General features: G+C 37.2%; 1 protein-coding gene across 12 annotated transcripts in view; it reads right to left on the reverse strand.

Moving 5' to 3' along the window:
• The window catches only part of LOC129206825 (carnitine O-palmitoyltransferase 1, liver isoform-like), a 63,572-nt gene that overhangs the window by 38,826 nt on the left and 2,603 nt on the right, over positions 1-22,143 (reverse strand). For 6 of the 12 annotated variants that reach the window (XR_008577288.1, XR_008577289.1, XM_054826798.1 and 3 more), the window contains exons 2-11: positions 20,452-20,632; positions 10,025-10,103; positions 9,732-9,885; positions 8,494-8,633; positions 7,926-8,097; positions 4,537-4,638; positions 3,692-3,829; positions 2,760-2,837; positions 1,985-2,092; positions 896-983 (exon numbers count right to left, since the gene is read on the reverse strand). Coding sequence is in view for 10 of the 12 variants with exons in the window: in XM_054826798.1 (XP_054682773.1) it covers positions 896-983; positions 1,985-2,092; positions 2,760-2,837; positions 3,692-3,829; positions 4,537-4,638; positions 7,926-8,097; positions 8,494-8,633; positions 9,732-9,872 (967 nt within the window). In the remaining 2 variants the exon portion in view is untranslated. Of the gene's footprint in view, positions 1-895; positions 984-1,984; positions 2,093-2,759; positions 2,838-3,691; positions 3,830-4,536; positions 4,639-6,983; positions 7,047-7,925; positions 8,098-8,493; positions 8,634-9,731; positions 9,886-10,024; positions 10,104-17,443; positions 17,694-20,451; positions 20,633-22,143 lie in introns of those variants that run through there. The other 6 variants (XM_054826789.1, XM_054826788.1, XM_054826793.1 and 3 more) reach the window with 5 other exon arrangements.

Below are 22,143 nucleotides of genomic sequence, written 5' to 3' on the forward strand. Positions count from 1 at the left end.
ACTGTAACATACATAAAATACTTAAAATATAATTGAAATCAGTGGGCAAGAAATCAAGATACTCATGAGAATCTGAGAAAAGTACCTTTATAACTCCCTTATCCACATACAGAATGACAAAAGTTGTTTTTCCTTTAGAAAAATAGAAACAATGAAAAACTGAAAAAGTAAAACTAAGTGAAAACTTAGTTACTCATAGCTTAGGGTAATCCGACCATTGCTGGGAGTCAGGGCAGGAACTTACAAAATCTGTAGCATATATTTTCTTAATGTGTTACAGGGAAAGTTTTGGACACATTCTTTATTACAGGTGATTTCACTTAGCTGATGTCTTACAGTGCATATAAAAGGTCAAGGTAACAGTGGCATTGAAAACCTTGACAGGACTAAGACTGTACCTGCCTCTAAACAAGGTAAACAACTAGTGCTGAATGTATGTTCACAGTGAGAAAACATTGGAATGTTGTTGTGAATCATATGTTGAAAGGAAAAAGGAAGACTCAAGCAAGCAAAAGATTTTAAAATGGTTGAGATAACAGAACACAACTTTTACAGATATAAAGACACAGATATCAAAGGATCCTGCAAGATTAGAATGAAGAAAAGTAAAGGCTATTTATAAATTAAAAACACAGGGCAAACAAGAGTTTCTTGAAGTTAGTTTTTACTTTAAGTAAAGGAAGAGACAAAAACCACTGAAGGTTCAAAATCACCCTAAAAGCAAAAACATCAATGCACTCTATAGCAATTCATTCATTCCTAAGTATTGGAACAAAGTATGAACTGTGTCCCTGTGTCTGTCAGATCCTTATCTGGGAAAACAGTATTTTCGCAGAAAATACCTAAAAACCTGAATTCCTTTAAGATGTTATTCTCCTTGGCTGGCCCTGCTTACCTGATTCCTCTCCCGGGATACGGGAGGTATTAAACATCCGTTCCCACTGAGCTGAGCAGAGTGGAACAGTAGATCCCATCAGAAGAATCTGTGCCGCAAATGTACATTAAAAATGTAATTTTGCATATATATTAGGACATTAAAAAGGAAAGAAAAAACAGGATCTGGTTAAAGACACGCTGTAGAACAGTAAGATTTAAATACATCAACTCAGGTTCGTGTGTCCCCCCTCCCTCATTCATTGGCTTTCCTTGAACTACATGTGGAAGATTCCACCAACATCCCAGTAGCTGTGGTTTTTTACCCTCCTACCATAAGTTCACCCTTCAGGAGGGATGACTGAAGCTAGTTAGCATCTGAAATCCAAAGAGCTCTCAATGGCTGGTCCAGACGCAAAACTTACACATGCAGCTTAATTTCTTCTTTTAAAGTTAACAACAAAAGTTCACATTTTTCAGATTTGTAGTTACACACAACTAATCACATCCCTGCCATGACATTCAGCAAAACTACTTAATTGTTTCCACAATATTTGTTTGCTACGACACACAGCCACTGGACAAAACAAATTCAAAATGGAATTCACCTTGCTTATCTTTGCTACCTAGAAATTAGTGCAACACAGGATTTTATCATCTTCTATACTTAGGCTGCCACTGGCCCACTCTTGGCCTTAAGGTGCAGTCCTTTGTCCCAACCACCCCTTGTGCTCACACTACATGATACCACAGGCTTTCCAGACTTGAGCAGCTCAAAAGTACCATTACATGCTGCATACATAACAATAACATCTGTCATACACAATGCTTAACATATGCAAGTACAAGCCTCTACTTGTCTTCTGCGCAAACACATATGTTAATTCCCAATACTGCAACTAGTTGGCATGACAGAATCCTGTGTTTTTGATGGTAGTTTCTGCCCACATGCAATTCAAGTGATAACCAAGATGTTTGCAACCACAAATTTAGTTACATCTTACATGTAGTTCTGACAATAAGACATTCCTCTCCCATTCTGAAAACTGATCAGCTTCCTATAGACTGTGCTGGAAAAAGATCAAGAGCCATTTAAAATTTATAAACATACTGGCTTGATTTCTTGTCTGTCCAGTTTTTTCCGATAGAGCAGGATGGCATGGATAACATTACCAGCTCTAGCTGCCTGCAGGGTTGTTGGTGATAAGTTAAGGAAGTCCTATAAAGTACATAAGAATCATAAGTTAATGATTACCAGACTACATTAAAAAAAATAAAATACTGATAGTACTTCTCATCCATGTTCTTAAAGTTTATTCTGGTCAATATAGAAAAGGCTTTAAAACATATATGAATTGCATAGTGCAATGAGTTGATGACTTGAAATTTAAATTTCTTCAACAGTCAATCTCTTTAAACAGCATCAGTCCTAAAACATATATGATAACTGTTAATCATTCCAGTAGGAAAAAAAAAAAAGACAATGCTACTTAAAACTTGAATCCAAGACGACCATATTTGCACTTTTAGGGTCTCTTACTTCCCATATAAACATTTGCAAATATGAGCACACACCTTGCTGAGTTGTGTTACCCATGAAGTTTTACATGGAGTTTTTGAAAGATTGCTTGTTGCAGTAAGCACAAAACTGCGTAAGTCATTACTGCATGAGTTTGCCTAAGTGGTAGGTGTGCTAAGTATATTATTAGGATAGCACTGTACTTGAAGACATTGGCTGCAGGTTATACTAGAAGAAAGAAAAAACAAAGGTCACATACTCAGTGGCAATGGATTTCTAAACAGAACAATATTAGGAAATAAGATACCTGACAGGAATTTTACAGTGCTTCTTTTGACACATAAATGTGTTTATACTATTTACCTACCATCGCAAAATAGTTACTATTAACCATAATCGGTCCACGTCCTCTAAGGTAGATATACTCTTCCCACCAATCACTAACCTGTAACAGGAAGGAAAACAAAAGCATTAAAATCTCATAATTTCCACAGTTTGTGTCTTCTATGTTAATGACTCCACAACACAATATTCCATACAGAAGCAGAAAGGAACCTGATAGCTTGCCCCCCTACTTAAAAAAGACAAACAAACAATCTGATTTGTGTTAAACTTTAGGGGAAAACAGCAAAATAGGGGCAAAAGAATTGAATTAAATTCAGCTGTAGCTCTCTGATAAGCTTCTGAAGCAGTCATCATCTTCAGATAACATTTAAAATCCATCAGATCTCCTGAATGTTTTGCAGCCTTTGCCAGGACACTGTAGCTCAGCTTAGGCTACTGGGTACAGCTAGATGTTAGATAATACATTAGAAAGGAATTATATTACAGTTCTCACTATCATGTAGGGGTTTAAGTTTTCTTTTTGGTAAAAAAACCCTTATTGTTACAATTCTTTATTTCTGTTTCATGTGCTTTAGCTACTCAATATAAAAAATTGTCCTAAATTACTCTTCTAAACTACCTGGGTAGCCAGGCTCACTGTTGAGTTACCAAGCTTAAGCAGCAAATAAACAGATGTCAAAAGCAATCAAAACAACAAAAGCTAAATCACCTGCTCCAGAATAACAAATACAAAATGAGGATTCATTCTTTCAAGTTCCATTCTCCACACTATTTAGCAAATCACACAAGTTATTTCTGTGCAAACCAGGGGGATCTCCGATACACTTTACAAAAATATCATGCAGTATCAATTACCACCTTTTACATTTAAGAAAGAAAGTTAAGCCAAAAAAGGCAACAGAGAACAAATAGTTATGTCATTTGAACAAGTGAGCCTCCTATTTATCTACTCACATAGTTTGTGGCCCACCAGGATTTTAGCTTCAAATACCACTGAAGCCTTGGTCCCAAATTAAATGCAAAATCTTTGGCAAGACCCTCCATTCTTCTGAACTCTTCGTCATCCATAAGTGGCCGAACTGATTCCAGATACTAGAATCCAAGAAAAGAATCAGCATCAGTACAGTAACTAATATGTAGCTTCTTGCCATTCCTACACAAAGCATTTGAACAGTAGACAAAGATTATCCACACTCAATTCATAAGGCTGCAAATACTATGTTGTTAAAATAAGAGTAGAGTCTTCTAAACATCTGCCTGCAAACTACAAAAATGAGATCTTTTTCCAGACATTTGTCAGCAAATCACAAGTGGAAGAGGTTACTTTTCTAAAGATATATTTTCCAATCAAAAGGGAAAGACATACTGTTTCTTCAGTATCAGACAGAGATATTTCATCTCTAAAAATCAAATCTTCAGTTTCTGTGACATGCTGTCCTACTTACACACTTTGCTATAAAGGTTTTGTGTCATAAAACACACATTTATATGTTTGAGCTGTGTAAGATGACAAAACTGGTATGTTTCAAAAGCCCTGGAAATCACACTTCATTGCATAGTCTTACATCAACAGATATCACATCATCCCCAATATAAATTACTCTGGCTTCAAATTGTCACCAGTTTCACTGGTTTGTCATAGCCTTTGTTTTAATTTCTACGCAGAAGTTTTAATCCATTACACCATTATTAATACCACCATGCAATACTTTTATAAGAAATGGGAAAAAAAAACCCAGAAGGACATCTAAATATGGATTCGATGTTACTGAAGAAAATGAATTAATGAGTGTACACACCCTATTGACTGTGTCTTTAACAGCTGGAACTGGCAATCGTGGTAAAGATGTCTGGAAACTGTATAACATGGGTTTACGTCCTGAGAAGAGTTTTACAAGTGCCTGAAGAAAAACAAAAACAAAATATACACCTCAAATTATTAGGTTCAACAAAAGAAAAATGACAGAGTAATAAAGTGTAGCATAATTCAGTTCTTTTCACTGTAAATTATACTGTACTAAGTTTAGCAAACTATCATATTTATCACTGTTTCACAAATAAAAAATGGCACTGACATAAGCTAACTTCCTAAAGGTTAAACAACATGTCAGAAGAAGATAGAGACTGTCATAGTCATTCCTGACTTCCCAGACAACCTTCTTGGTCATTACGCAATATTGTTGTTTATGAATAGCATACCTTGATCTCAACAGAAAAAGACAGAGTTACTTAGCACTTCTTTTCTTCATACGTTTCCTTTTGTAAAGATTAAAAAGCAAATCTACCAGTTGATCTTTTACTATATAGTAGATACTACAAAAATACCTATATTGTGCTTCAAAACAGGAATCATTATCAAGCCCATCACTCAGCTAAGGATCCCAGATAACTATAACCACCTTTAAAAATAATAATTATGTTTTGGAATCATGGTTTACTATTTTCCAAAGTTATAGCTCAACATCAATAACAGTATTGATGTTACAGGGAGTTTCTTCAAGCATGTCTATTTCAGGTAGCCTACTGCATGATTTGAACATATCAAACTGTGCAGGCATGCCAGTGTTATACACAGTGCTTGTGTTACAAAAACACAGCAACAAAACAAAAAAGCTAGAGATGACAGTTCCCATCTTAATTTCAAACATTACAGCATCTCCTGTTTCCACGGGAGACTGAAGACAGAAGCAGTATTCTGTCTATGACTGCTTCTCAGCAGTGACATGCACAAGGCTGGAAGTCTAGACCATGCAACTTCTAGATTACACATGAAAGGATTTTGACATTATCACTCTATTTCAGCATGAAAGTCAAGTATTACACCAACAATCCAGTGGAAACTTTATTATGAAAGTCCAACCTTGGTCCAATATACTATACTGTATATTGTATGTAAGGCAATAGACTAAAGACAGAAGAAAACAGAGGATGTCATTTCACTACTAAATTCCTGGAACTTCTCTCTTCTGTCCTCCATAACTACATTTTTAACAAGTAGTTTTGTCAGATTCCCTTCCCCCGCCCCAATTTCCTTGGTCAGCACAGCTCGAGGAGGTTGTTTTAGGCAGCACAAAACTATTAAGAATTGCAGAGAATTACCAGCAACAAAGACCTCCTTGCAAATGGATCTGTATCAGAGTTGTCAGATGTATGTGGATGCACCACAGTGATATGCCCAGTGAAATCTAGTTGTGCTTCATTACAAGATAAATTTGAAACCAGGTGAGAAAAAACCCCCTCAGCTTTTCATAAGAAAATCTTATTCCATACTTGGAGACAATTTGATCCCAGAACTCTTAAGCCAGGAAAGGCTGAAATTATCTTCTGACAGAGAGTATCTGCTCAACTGACAAAAAACAGCAAACACATTTCACGGTATTTCTCTCAAGTAAACTTGTTATAGAAAAATTATAACAGTTTGAGACCACTAAAGTGATCTGACAGACATGCATACTTAATTATGTCTCTGATTTCATATGCAGACACAGCAAATAATCTCATTCTAGCATGCACTGTACCTGTTCACTGATTATTAATATTTTTTAACTTATTTTTTAACACTACAACTAATATTTGAATTTTTCCCCTAATCCTGCTACAGGAAATTTGGCATTAGAAGATGGAATATGTTCATTAAAAGTGTCACCAGACTTTCAACCAGCCTGAAAATCACTTTGTACTGTGACCGAAATCAGCACTCGGGTTGTTGATCTGCATGACTATTTGAACAGAAGACAGCATATTCATGACAGCATTTTTCATGCTGTTAATAAACATGAAAAACAGCTACAACCTCCCCCCAAATATCAGGAAAACCCTTCCAGAAAATTACATGATATTAGACGATAATAAAAATCTAGAAAGCTAAGGTAGTTGATACTGTTTTAAATAGGGAAACCAGTCTTCTCTTTTGTTGGGACAAAGGTAAAGAAAGAATAAGGTATTAAAATACAGTTTCACATTAAGTATAGATGAGACACTGTTGGGCATACACCTTTATAGTGTTCTATATTTTAAATCACATGTAATACACAAGAAAATATAATACACAACAAAATACATATGCAACATACATAATAGACAAAAAATTACAAATACAATATGCAACAAAGCATGGTAATTAGCATTACAGTTCATACTGTTTAAGATTGATAAGGCAATGTTAACAACTTTAAAATATCTATCTGGTAGGACATGCTGAAAACTCAGACAGCTACAGTTTCAAGCAATTGACAGAAAGCCTTACCATTTAGAGCCTGTACTGTACAAATTCGAGTCATGAGGCTCCTGATACCGCTTCCAGGAGAAACTATCAATTAGAAATTTCATTTGTAACAAATCAACATTAAATTATATTTTAGTGTACTATTCTGGATACCTGTTCTTGAGCATATTTCACAATAAATCATGAAATGTTGTTAGACTAACACAAATCAGTTAATTTTTGAGGCTGCAGAGACTAATTTTTATCATAGTAGGGCACTTAAGTTATTTCTACAACAATACTGGCAAAAGTGAGTTGAAACAACTGAGTCCAAGTAACAAAAACCCACTTCATCTCTTGGAGCACCTATATGTATATTTACTCACTTTGTACCTATCATGTCCTTTAAAGGATCCTTTTCCAAAGCACCACAATAATCAACAGGAGCCAGGTCACTCTCATCCTTACATGAAAGCTATGTAACAAGGTACCTACCTTATGGTTTTTCTCCAACTCATTTTGGAGGCATACTGCTAAATCAATTGAAAGGACATTCAATATTATTTTCTTCAAGTATAAGATTAATTTTAGAATGGATGACTAGAAATCGTAACATTTCAACAAGGAATTAGAGTAGCACTTTCTGGGGAGGACAAGAGTCTTTGGTACTGCAGCCCAAGTTCTTTAAGCTGTAGTTGCATATAGAGAAAAAAGTAGGTATTTGAGTCACACAGTCCCAAGGTGTTGGCAAATTTGTGAGTTATTCTTGAAGTGTTTACTCTTCCTTCTACAAGGCCATCCTGAATAGTTTAATTATAGCATCAGAAGGATGACAGTAATTAGTAGAATTATCTACCTAGCAGCCTCCTGCCCCATGACACAGAAAACACAAGCAATGAAAAAACAATAAAATTTTCTCTTTTAGGGCTTTGAATACAGATCAGACAAAAGTTAGGACAAAAAAGGAAGACAATATATCCTTACCATCCAACACTTGGTGCCTGCAGAAAGTTTGCCATGTTCAGCGAACATCCAACCATGATAGGAAAGCAGCATTTTTAGAGAGTAGCGCATTGTGACAATAAGGGCAATCCAAAGCCCTGTGCCAAAAAGTATTCCACTCACGATGTTCTGTGTTTGGTTTGACATATAGCCACTATTTAAAACAAACGCTAGTTAATGTCAGTTTACGTTTTAAAGAGAACCTAACATTGCAAGCCTAAGTCTAATGGTACTACAGGCAAGTATTATTACATAAGCTTCATGCCCGTTTAGCCCCTTTTCATAAACTCCTTTCCAAACACCCTCTCATGCAGCAAGATCAAAGGCCACAGAGGTTGCCAAATGCGCTTCCCAAATACTCAGAAAGCAATGCAGTAATACTGGTAAAACAACCTACCTGTTTCATACCATCATACATCTGCTTATTTGGCTTACTCTGTAACAAATACACTGTTCAAAAACTGATACACTTTAACAGGATTAGCTTTAAGAGTAGCTACAAGAAAACCTGATTTCCTTTAGAGGAACAGTAACTTTTCAGTCTACTTACGTTGTATCAAGTGTTCGGTTGATTTTAGCTATTATTCCTAAAGAAGGATCAATTTTGGCATACATTGTTGACATCACACCCACAACTACAATAAGCCAGCTAGACGGGCTAGCAGGATAAACGCCAGTGATAATTCCATTCTGGAAAGAAAAGCCTTCACATAATTTTTTCATACCAAAGTGGTTGACTTCATATTACCATGAAAAGAAACAAAAATCAACACATTTAAGTCATTTAGTTTTAAACAAGAAGTTGAGATTATTCAACATTTTCTTACATATGGTTAATTTGGGAGTAGGGAATGGAATTATTTAAGATAGGCTGCTACAGAAAATTGTCACAATGATATCAAGAATTAAAAGAATTTTTAAGTTATTTCATAGACAACACTGATCCTGCTGCAAGTCTCACTAAAAATACTGAAGTTAGTAAACAACTTTGGAACAAATAATTCCCACTTACACTGAGTTAGGCCTCTCTAAATGAATACATGGCAAAAATATTTTACTGAACAAGACACTGAAAACCAAAATTATGTTTTTTTAGTATCATTTAAAAACAGTCCTTCTCATAGCTTCATAAGAAGATATTATTAACGCTACTGATAAAAATATGGTTTTGAAAGATGTTGTAGATAGCCTGTATGTTATCTAGTTTTCTACAAATAAGAGAGATACTTACTATTTATGATCCCATGAACAAAACAATAAATTCACAAGAATCTATATCAAATACCTCATCAGAAACATTACTACTTAGCATAACTTGTACAAGATAGATGTTCAGGTAACTTTTTGAAAACAGCAAACATTGTCTTTAATTTGAGAATTTATTTTTGGCAAAGAATACATAGAATCAAGAGTGTAGCCTTGTACATCTTAAGTGATATGGCACTAAAGATCACAACTAGATATATTTCTGACTTAAGCTAAAAGATTACATAACTACATGATATGTTATGAAGAGAATGAAGTAAATTAAGCTATTCTTAATTTCTGTTTCATCTTGCTTCCACAGAATAAATAAAAAAGATGTACCCATTCAGTCTTTACAGCATCATCCAGTATTATTTTCCTCAGTATCCCTTGTCCTAACTAAAACCCACACAAGTCTTTTACAACAAGGAATTTATTTGCCATAAAGGCAAAAAAATTAAGTTTTGCCTAAACAAAACCTCAATAAATCTATAAAACATTAACTAACCCTTAAGTTTAGTGGACTTGACTAATTCAAAATACCTTGAATCTGATGAACTTTTTCTTCCATGAATGGACGCCAGATAGGTAAATTTGTCTGAGTGCCTCATGGCTCATTCGCAAGTCAATCCCATCTGGTGTTACTGTAAATTGAAAAGCTACTGCTTGATGAGCTTCTGCCATTTTCAGAGGAGTTCTGTCAAAAAGCAAAATTAAAAAATTATTTCCTTTGTGTTCAAAGGAACTAGGAGCTAGTCCATTTCTAGCAAGATATCTTCTACAGAGTAATTTTTGGAAATATTTCAAAGTTTGCCAAGTTTACACACAGTACTTGCCTCTTCCTTACAAGCTATGCTTGCACTTCAATCTGAGCGTCCAGTATGTTAATTAAGGTACCTCTTCTAACCACAACAGCTGAAAATGGAAGCAAAACACTCTCATGTAACTTTTGGCAGGATTGCAGCATGCTGAATATAATTCATACATGCAATATATAAACACTTGAGCAGAGCAGAAAAAGCCATAATATCTAGAAAAAGCATATCACAGGTACATATCGTCTCACTCTGTAATAATAAAGGAGATTCAGAATTTTTTTTTCCCCCATCATTTCAAAGCAAAAGGTATTTAAAGTGTTCACCTCAGCTAGCAAAACAAAGCTGCTTCTGGCCGTATCTTCCTCTGAAAGGTTTTCATATCTTAATTTCAAGCTGATTAGTCACAGCAATAAAACACTACAGCCCATGTGGCTCTCAGTTCTGACTGGTAAATAAGTGCAAAATCAAAACTATGCAGAGTTGAGGAAACCAAACCACAACTGTCAGAAAAATGACCTTCACATAAACAAATCTGAAATTAAAAGTAAATTTAACTGAACTGCAGCTCAGTTTAACTATCCAAACAAATACCAACAACACTGCCAATATAGACAAAAAGCCATCATAATGGGCAGGTATAACAGGCTCAAATAAAAACCACTGGAAGTTAAAACAGAAATGTAACTGATTCTGTTTACACATTTATGTCTCAATTCTGTCCGAGGATACAGCCAACTCAAATTGAACTGTATGCAGTAACACATGGCATACCCTGGACTCAACAGGGTTCGCAAAAGGGGAAAGCACTTAAAGTTAAGAATTCATCATATGTTATAAATAAGAATTTATCAGCTCATCTTCCTAGCTTCTTTCTTTCCATAACCAGCATTTCTACATAAATATCCTGGAAGTTACCCCTACTCATCATTAATTCAGAGTAATGTTGTTTGAGCACTTACAATCAGAACACAGATTTTTTTGCAGACAGGCTCTATGTTTGACATTGATATGGTCCAAACAACATATTCCTGAGAAGACCATTGAGATTCCAAAGTCTTTTGTCCACATTCATTTATTAGCTTACCAAGATTTCTGTGCACAATCCTACAAACAACATCCTCTTAGAAGTATGGCAAAAAGGTAGAGGAATTCATAATCCCATCTGTAGGTCAGGTTTCAAGGCCAAGTTTTAATTTCACATTTTTACCGGTACAAAACACAATATTATCAATACCAAGTGTTTTAAGGTGGCATTGGCATTTCTATTTAAGCAAAATCAGAAGAAAGTACAACTACTTCATGCCTTTTGAATCCTAAAGCCCTAAATTTACATTTCTTTTGCAACCCTGAAGCTCAGACTTCGTACTTAAGTTCTGGTAGACATTCATCCCTTGTTAAACAGCACGTGAAGGCTAACCTGTGCAGGTTAGCTGGGCACTTCAAAAGCAGTTTATTATGATTGTAGTGCTGCTCCTTCAGTCTGTAAATATTCTACTATATCAAAGTCATGTGGAGCACAAAGAAGGGGTGCAAAGGCAATATGACTAGACAGCTAGGGAATGCAAGCACTAGGAATGTTGCAGTAATAGTAGGCTTAGGAAATAAGTACACAGTATAGGAAAGGAAGGAGCATTAGGCAGAGATTAACAAGTGCTGTTGCGCAACATCTAGTAAGGTTTCTGATCAATAGGTAGTGATTGTTTGCAATATTTCAAGTGCCTATCCCTAGACCAGTCTGCAGTAATCAAGCTCTGCAATGTAACTACTGCTGCAGTGGCTGATGGTAATTCACAGATCTCCCAAATCCATCAGCCACTGCTCAAGTTTTATAGGTTGAGTTCTGGGTGAATCAGGCTTCTGGATTCAGAAGGGTAGCTAAAACTCACAGTGTCATACAGATAGTATACAATTTAATCTATGCATGTACAGTGTCTGATTTGGAAAACAAAGAAACCAAATCAGCTCTGAACATCAGCTTCAAAACCTTTTGAGACAAGTCCGGTATGCCCTAGTAACAACAGCAATTTGTAGTACTTAATGACTCCATCACTAACAACTGCTTATTCACAGGGGCCTTGCTGTAGACAAGCATCAGGAAGTGAAAGTCAGCTGTCTATTCCCTCATTTAAGTTGTGCATCACCAGCTTCGCATTAGGACCAAAACTGCAAGAGAGCAATAAAACAGAGACAGGCAGCAGTAACACATGGCATACCCTGGACTCAACAGGGTTTGCAAAAGGGGAAAGCACTTAACTTTAAGAATTCATCATATGTTTAGCAATACTACTAAGACTGGGATAAAAAAACCCAACAAACCAAAAACCAAAACACAAACCATGACAAAAACAACTATATCCCCATACTGAGAATCAGGCACCTGGATTGGTCTCAAGAAGGGCCAACAAGTTCTCCAGTACAAAATTCCATGAGTGAAATCTGGAATGTCAGTGTCTTAAGTACTAGATCAACTAGTTTTGATTATCCTTCAACTCCCCTGTGACTTCTCAGCCTGGGAATTTGTATCTATTCCCCAATTTGTTTCTGAAGAAAAAGAATTTCAGGAACCTTTCCCTTTTTAGGCATTGCTAGCAAGCATGTGACTGTCCAAGGCAGAAAAAAAGATTATAAACAGCATTAGTCATAAACAGTCAACCTCATATTTTAATGAATTAAATTTTAGCATGATCATAAAATTAAATAAGCTTCAGTAAGGAAAATATTCCATATTCCCAAATGAAGAAACATTAATCCAGCAACAATGAATCCTGAATCAAGTAAACAAGCCCGGGAAACAAAGCCAAGTCTAGTTCTAGGACTGTATTACTTGACCCTAAGATGTGAAACAATCGAATGGCTTGTTTCTTTTCATATCCTTTTCCTTTACTTAAGAAAACTGTAAGCCTTTAAGACTGTTCTGAATTATGATGTCTGAACACCAAAGACTTCCTGAAGTCCTTTTCTTTGAACATTTTTTTTTCCTCCTTAAAGGCCAATTTAATCATTAGCTGCTGTACACTTCCCCTCCTTTGCATTCCTCTGCTGTCACATGCTTGCTAGCAAAGTAGGTAAAAGGGCACAGGCCAGAGGAGCATGTGTTAGACTTATAAACTTGACTCGCCCATTTTAGTAAGGCAGCACACACATCAATTGGCTAACTAACACTGAAACAAGAACTTCTAACTTCAGGCATTTTGGTCAGCAAAATATTTCTGTACAGCATATACTAATTAACCTCATTCCCAACAGAGAGCCATAAACAAGAGCTTTTGACTTTCTTAGCAGTTTGGCCAAGTCTTACTTAAAGAGGAAAAAAGAAGAGCACAATAATTTTTAAAAGTAATCTGAAATGGCTATTTTCATTCCTTTCAGTGTTCTCTCATAATATTAACGTATCTTAAAAAATACACTTGCCCCTTAAAACTTGGTTTCTTTTTTTTTTTTTTAATTAAAAGAGAAAGCTGCCTGTTCCTTGCTCTTCTCTAGTTTTACTTCAATTCAAACATGCTGTAATAGCTGCAGATCTTTCTCCTCTTCCCTTTTCATACCTCTGCTCGAGCCAACGAAAACAACACATTTTTTTTTCCGTTCTTATAAACAAGTACTGTTAGATTGGATGTCACTTTTACGTCAAGAAAACACACTGCACGCTAGAAGGCCTAAGCCCTGATAGACCTGATGGTTTGAAAAACTATGCCGCTATGCATAAAGCCTCCTCAGACTGCTATTTTTGCAGTTTCAGGATATCTACACTATGAAGACCGAGGTTTAACTCACAGACCTTATGATTTCAGGTTGCAGACACTGAACAGTCAACTCTGTATTAGGGCTTACGTGTACCTAGAGCCATGGAAGAAGATGAGTGCCTCAGCTCTGGAAAATCTGAAGCTAAAACAGATCCCATGTGCAGGATTCTTCCATTTAGTCAGGCATGCAAGAAGTCACTTGTGATTGGTAATGTCTCTCTGAAGCACATAACACAATGTCTAAAAGACAGTGAAAGAATTACCAGGTGCACCAAGCCATGATACAAAATGTTAAATGTATTACAGTACATTGCACAAAATAAGGCATTAATTCCTGAAGCAGTTACTTTTGGAAATGCTATTGAGTATGGACCTGTCTATGTTTCTGTAGATTTCATAAGGTTTATATGGATAAAATGATAGTGCTAAAAAAAAGTTAGTCACTACCTCTACCTCATAAAAAGCAACTCCTCTGCTTTAAGGGGATACCCATGTGACCTCTTATCTCAGAGCTCATCTTAGCCACTTGCTTCCCATACATTCCTTAGCTCATGCAATTAATTTTTCTCCCCATTTCCTATTCCTCTTGGAATAGGGAAAATCCTGCCATTTCTCCTTGGTGGGAGTCCAAACATCCACTGGAAAAAGAGAGACATTATTTAAATGTAGTGTTCACATCTATAGCTCTTTTTCCTGCAAAGCAAGCAAGTTAGCAAATGCAAAGGAAAACTGGAGAAGTCTTATTCACAAGACCCAGCATAGCTAAAACTTCAATGATTTCACCAAGGGGAAATCACGTCTGACCAATCTGATAGCCATCTCTGATGGCATGACTGGCTGGGTAGATGAGAGGAGAGCAGTGCGTGTTGTCTACCTTGACTTCAGTAAGGCTTTTGACACTGTCTCCCATAACATCCTCACAGACAAGCTTAGGAAGTGTGGGTTAGCTGAGTGGACAGTGAGGTGGGCTGAGAACTGGCTGAAGGACAGAGCTCAGAGGGTTGTGTTAAAGGGGCACAGAGTCTAGCTGGAGGCCTGTAGCTAGTGGTGTGCCCCAAGGGTCACTACCAGGTCCAGTCTTGTTCAACATATTCATCAAATACCTAGATGAGGGGATAGAGTGTACCCTCAGCAAGTTTGCTGGTGATACAAAGCTGGGAGGAGTGGCTGATACACCAGAGGGCTCTGCTGCTGTTCAGCGAGAGAGTTGGGCAGAGAGGAACCCAATGAAGTTCAACAAAGACAACTGTAGGGTCCTGCACCTGGGGAGGAAAAACCCCATAAACCAGTACAGGTTAGGGCTTGACCGGTTGGAAAGCGGCACTGCAGAGAAGGACCTGGGAGTCCTGGTGGACAAGAAGTTAATCATGAGCCAGCAATGTGACCTTGTGGCCCAGAAGGCCAGTGGTATCCTGGGGTTCATTAAGAAGACTGTGGCCAGCAGGTCAAGGGAGGTTCTCCTCCTCCTCTACTCCGCCCTGGTGAGGCCACATTTGGAGTACTATGTCCAGGTCAGAGCTCCCCAGTTCAAGAAAGACAAGGAACAACAGGAGATAGTCCAGCAAAGGGCTACAAGGATGATTAGGAGACTGGAGCATCTCTCATAAGAAAAGGCTGAGAGAGCTGGGTCTGTTTAGCCTGGAGAAGAGAAGACTGAGAGCACTGAAACAGGCTGCCCAGAGAGGTTGTGGAGTCTCCTTCTCTGGAGATACTCAAAATCTGCCTGAACACAATCCTGTGCAATCTGCTGTAGGTAATCCTGCTTTAGCAGAGGGGTTGGACTAGATCTCCAGACATCCCTTCCAACCACTATCAGTCTGTGAAAGTCTTACTTCTATGACTCTTGCAATCCACCTCAACAATTTAGTTTGAGGTTGTCCTCACAGATTTTTGACATCTGTTTGTAGATTAGCTTTTATATACAGGGCATACACCTGTCAATATCCAAACTAAGCTCACAAAACAGCTGTCTCCAATTATTCTACTTTGATGATCGAAGTTTGACAGTTTTCTTGGAAAAGCAGTGACTGCTGCATACAGTTTCTCAGAGAACACCGCTACGTACCACCCCACAGGTTTCATACTGAGAGCACCCTCTAATAGACATCTTTGGCACCCAAACCACAGATGATGGGCAGACTTGCAGCATTACATATTCCTGTGCTAAGAGCTAGAACACACTGCATCTTGAAGTATGATGGCAGTTATGAAATCAGAAGGAACTGGAAGCCCTCATAACTTCATGCAGATTGAAGGTACAACCAATAAAGCAATGAGAAGCATCTTACCACATAGGTAGTATCTTCTGGCTCCTGCCAAGTTCCTACTAGCAAGCTTAAAAGTAAAGCAAAAAACCAACCAGAAATCTGAGCTTGAAGAATTATTTGCCTCTTAAAATAAACTTACAACTTCAAAATTTAGCTTAGCACTCAAGTTTCAAATAGGAATAGAGACTGGTGAGGAGAAAGAGAGGGATACTAAATCATTTACAATTATATTGTTTAAGGAAGTTTTCAAGATGAGAAGTGGAGAGAGATAGAAGTTGAAAGTGCATTAAACCCAATTTTAGTTAGAAATCATACTTAGGACTATATTAAGATTTCTATTAAAAGCTAGACACCTTGAACTTAGAAGGTCTTGGGAAATCAAGCAAGTGCCCCAATATCTTTGTCCCCAAAACAGTTTATTTCAAAAAGAAAAAGGGTGTGTGCATGTATTGGGGGGGGGGGGGGAAGGGGAATTCCATTTCTAGCAACATGCAAAGCAGTAAGAGTTACTGCTTGAATGTTACAAGCAGCCACACAGAACAAGAAAAAATCTGGAGCTGTCAAGCTCTCTTAAAAGACTTCAACTCTGAACTTCAATGTTTTCAGTATGTAAACAAGTTTTATCCAGTATTTTATTGTCCACACATCAAATCTCCCTTCAGGAGATGAGCTTGCTTCAGCTTTTGGAAGAAAACAGACATCCAAAATGTTTCATTTGTACATTCATTTGTTAACATATTTTGACACTTTAGGATAGATCACTGAATTCCAAGAGTCTGAGGACAGACTTAATGAAATCAGAGCCAGTATTAAAACACTAGAACACCTGCGCTGTGTTTGTGCTGAGATAGTGATCAAGTATTTTCTCTCACCTTTTTAAGCTATTACTATAGAAATTTGCATTTCCAACTCTCCCAGAAAGCCAAAACTATGAATGCCTTTTGTTTTATACAAATCAACGAGTAATTGTTTATGCTCAAATCTGTTGATTTCATACCAGATAGTAAACTAAAACCAAGAGAATTCTGAACACTGAGATGTCCATCCAAGTCTCTTCATGCATTATTCCAAACTTCTCTTCAGATTTCTGTTATTGATGCTCCTTTCAATCCAAACCTTCAGTATCACCTACACAAAGTAATCCAGACTATCTTATGGAAGCTGACTTTGCCTAGATAGCTTGCAGTGGAACAATACGTAGTGAGGCACAACAAAGCCAGTGCCAACATCTTAAAATAACTCACTAGTATATTAGTTTACTTCCACACTTTGCGACCAACTACAGTTTAACGGCAACATTGATCTATACAGCCATCCCAGAACTGGATGCAATCTACATGGATAATCAAGATCGCTTGAGTTTTTTGGTTTTGTTGAAAACGACTCATATAAATCAGGTTCTCCAAAACAAAAAGCATATCACTTACATCGAGCAGCAGGATCTCTTCTTAAACAAACGTAAAGGGCTAGAGTCTTAAAAAAAAAAAAAAAAAAACACCAAAAAAAATTCGAAGTGTAGTTGTCTTTGTAACATTCATCAATTACATCTTCACCTATCTGAATTCTGCAGAGGTTCTGAAATCTATCAATTTGACATCCTTCCACATGTTTGATGCAAAAGCAGTAGCTGTCAAACGTATTTAAAACGTTGAAGACAGCAAAAAAACAATGAAAGAAAAAGAACCAAACTGCAGATGTATTTACAAGTACAGGGACTGAAACTGGGAGCAGTGGCTGATAGACCAGAGGATTTTGCTGTCATCCAGATGGACTTTGGCAGGCTGAAACCTTATTAAGTTCCACAAAGAGAAGTGCAAAGTCCTGAACCTAGGGAGGAGTAACCCCATACACTGGAGACTGACTGGCTAGAAAGCAACTTTGCAGCAAGTTGCACACAAGCCAGCAAGGTGCTCTCACAGCAAAGGTGGCTAACAGAATCCTGGGGTACATTAGGAGAAATGTTGCCACCAGGTTACGCAAGGTGACTCTTCTCTTCTACTCAGTGCTATTAAGGCCTCATTTTGAATACTGTATCCAGTAAAAGAGAGAAATGAAACTACTGGAGAGAGTCCATTGAAAAGCCACTAAGAGGATTAAGGGCTTGAAGCATCAATCCTATTTTTCTATACAGTTTTAACTGTATACCTAGCAGAGATGCTTTATGAAATTTTATGTAGGAGTTTTTATAATAGATTTGCTTCAAAAAATAAACTTACTTTAGAACACTAAGGCCTGAACAAGAAATCATGTGCTTCAATTGCTTTAAATGAACAGCACACCTTGGAAGTCAAATTGGTAGTAGCAGTCAAACATTCAAGAAGAGCCAAGTTTTCTGCAACTGACAAAAGTGTTCTACTAGTTTGGAGGATAAAAGAAGCTGAATTTTGCAGTAGAATTTTTACAGAGATTTTGCATGAACTTTTCAGACAATGATTCATCTTAACTTTTCAACATTATTCCAGTAACTTTGCCCTCACTAAAAAGCACCAGGGTATCGTTATACAAAGCTTTTAAACGCGCATTGGTATTTTAAACACCACTACATTGTGCAATGAGAGACTGCTAGTCTTAAGGCAGCAGGTAGATTTCTGGAGCTGACCTTAAGTGCCATGCATACTGCAGTGAAACAGTGGGAAACAGTACAAACTTCTGATAAAAAAAATAAGCCCTTGCAATTTAATGTTACATGTATATACCTATCTAGAGAAAACATTGACTGTTCCTATCAAATTAAGGAAGCCTGCATTATCAATAATAAACCCAATGTCACTTCAATAAAGTGTTTTCATGGAGTTTGCTACAGATGCAATAGTTTCAGACACTAAAGTTTATGCTGTACAGCAATATCCAGCACTGACTCAGTAACTCAAGGTCCTATCTGCCTCCCCATCACTATCTGACATAAATACCTAAATTTTGCCCTAATGCTAGAGGGTCAATTAAGTAAGGCAGCTAACTAGAGAATGCAAAATATCCCTCTACTGATGTGCATCTGGTGCTCCTTTGATGCAGAGTTGAACAATGTTAAAACTAAAGCTAAAGTAAAAAGCATTCACTTTAACAGAAATGCAAACAAAGATCAAAGTTGTCTAGAGTGTTATGTCTTTCAAAGGAAATTCAGATTTTGATCTATAAAATCTTCATTAAACTGTGCAAAATATAGAGCTCAAACATTTAAACATATGATCAAAAAGGCTAACCAGTCACTCTTGTATCTGTTTCTTGCATATTCTACTAGCTAATGCCACTTTGTTGCAATGTATACTACACTTCTGCTAAAAGGTAACAAGATATTTAAGCCTCAGAAAGAGTAGAGAGCTTATTCATAGTTCATGTGATATTCCGCAAGGCACTGACTTCTGAACTTACTATAAAGATTAACCAGACACTGTTATTCACTTGAGAATTGCTATTTCTAAATAGCTTCCTTGCATACTAATCTTCAACAATATCTAATCATGCTTCAGCATATAAAAAGACACTGATACTTGCTGCTCTCAAGTCTTATCAACCTTACAATGATTAATCATACTCTACAGGCACAAAATCATTAAGAGAAATAGGAGAGGAGTGAAGCCACATAATTTCTGTGCAATAGTCACATGGATTAAATTCACTCAACAGGGTTTCTCAGGTGAACCTAATGACTATAGCATAGAAACAAAACAGAAACCAAAGCAGTACTCTCCTTTAAAGTTTTAATTAACATAGCATTCAATCAATTATCATTTGATCTGACAAAAACAAAGTTAAACTGACAGGCTCTCTCATGCTACTTTAGTTGTGACTTGACACATGCTAAAACCAGTTTAAGCCTCCTAAAAGCTAAATCTGTTGTTTATGCAGTAGTTCTCCTCCACAGGGTCCCCAAATTAAAGTTACTATGTGATGACTGAAGTGGTTTAAGCCACGTGGAAAGGGACAGAAGACAACAGCCATCATTTGACATGTAAATTTCAAGATATCATCTCTGATGATTGCTAATCATTGCCTCCAATCCTTCTCACCCTCACCTACAACTGACAGCTGTGGTCCCTTGGAATTGCAAGTGTCTTAAAAGCTTTAGCACATTTAAAAACTGAAGAAATACTGTGCAGCAGGACAAGATCGAGAACTGAATACCTGTATTTGCCCAGATATAGCAACACTGGGACCTACTGCAAACCTCACCCACAGCAGACAGTTGAAATCAGAACAGCTAAGGAGTTCGCAGTAACTTGCTGTTCCACTGACAAACCTATCCACTTGTGTTCTGTCCTCAGCAGTTTTCCACTATCACCTGTGGGTGAATATTAGCTACCCTCTGCAGGCATCTCCTTTGGAATCCTGGACCAATTTCTTTATTCCCTTCCCAAGTGGTAAACAGGAGCAACAGGCATATATGTAAAGGGAAGAGATAATAACAAACGGACCAATGAATGAAATGTAAGCATACCTGAACAGCTGTCTTCCTGAAAAGCAGACTTGAGATTTGTCACGCAAATCTTCTATCCCACAAGCTCACTGCAGCTCGGATCTTGGAAAGGTTAGGACACACTGAGTGGCAGATTCATTCCAATGCTGCTAGCTCCTAATAGACATCACACTACAGCAATGGCTAACAGTCAGTTGTAGCTCTGAAATAGAAAGTCAAGAAAAAGTTAGCTTTGATTCACACACAGCTTTCAACCACTCAGAGGGACTGGATCAGACTGGAACCATTTTAGAAAAAATGATGGCAATGGAGAGAACAATCACAACAGTTCTGAAACACTGTTTTCCATTACACTGGATAAATGTAGTATCTGGAACAATCTGTCTTTATTTAACAGGTCTGAGATGGTGGGGAACTGTGGAGTGAAAGAAAATTTATCTGCTACCCACTTAGTAATTTCTGAGGGCTCAAATTAATGATTGCTAGCTAGTGTGATAAACAAGCTGACCTCGGGCTAGACTGCAATGCTAGTTTCAGCTTTCAGTTTAAGACATCCAAGTGTTTTCCTGCAGGCTTTAAACTCACATTACAGTCATCACAGATGCCATAAAGATTGCACAGAACACAGTGTTTTCACTGCCACTCCAGGAGAAAAGCCACAGATAGTAAGTTGTCTTCTCACCTGATCAGACTGGAGACAGTCAGGTAAAGTAGGAGACTGGCTATAGCAGACAATGTGTTAATTACTAGGCTAACACTAAGGCATATTAATCCCTACAGTTTCTGTATCATATGGCCTCTCTCCTCTTCCCAAATAGCATGCTCCTGTAAAAAAATTGTACCAAAATGTACACTTAAAACCACCAAACCCAAAACAAAAAACCCACAAAATACCAACATGCTCCACAACTGCAGTCAAAACAGAAGCTTTTACAACTGTCACATTATTTATGGGTTTTTACCCTATATACAGAGTAGGACATAGTATACTGTTCCTAGTCCTTTTAGATTATTCTAGTATCTACTGTAATACACATTGTATTGTACACATCCCAGCAAGCTACCTCCTCTGCATTCTAGAAATTCAGAATAACCTTGCTGAGTAAGAGATGAGCATACAAAACTAAAACACTGCAAAGTTACCATACCATGCAGAAACCTCCCCCACCCCCAAAAACCTAGGCTCTAGGATCTGGGTATTTCTTTTTAATACTGCTACAAAAGACATACCTGGGCATTTAGATTACACGAGTTTTATTCCTTCTCTCTCCCCTTTGCACTGAGCTTCTACGCTCATGCAGTAAAAGAAAAATGGTTGTCTTCTTTACAACAACAAATATGCCTGGAATGGCAGGACTTTAATGAGACATGCAAGATGTCACATTTTAGGACTTTGAAGATCCTGGAAGATGGGCAACAATGTTTGGTGACCAAAGGCAAATTGAATGGAATGCTCTTGCAGTAGTTCAATGATCATTTACTGTACAAGGTTGAAAGACCTGAATAAGGTTTTTCAGCCTGTATAAGGTTGAAAGAGTGAAGAACCAGTTCCAAACATTTTACAAACATTTAAATTGAACATTCAAATTAAAGGTAATCCAGACTTGGAAAAAGAGGGATGTTTTTCAGTCATTAAGATCTTGTTTTTCTGAACATGTGGAGTTCAAGACTATGACACAGCATGCTGCAGGACAAAGGTTTTGGAATATTTAA

This window comes from Grus americana, chromosome 5 (genome assembly GCF_028858705.1).
Source record: "Grus americana isolate bGruAme1 chromosome 5, bGruAme1.mat, whole genome shotgun sequence".
Taxonomy (NCBI): Eukaryota; Metazoa; Chordata; class Aves; order Gruiformes; family Gruidae; genus Grus; species Grus americana.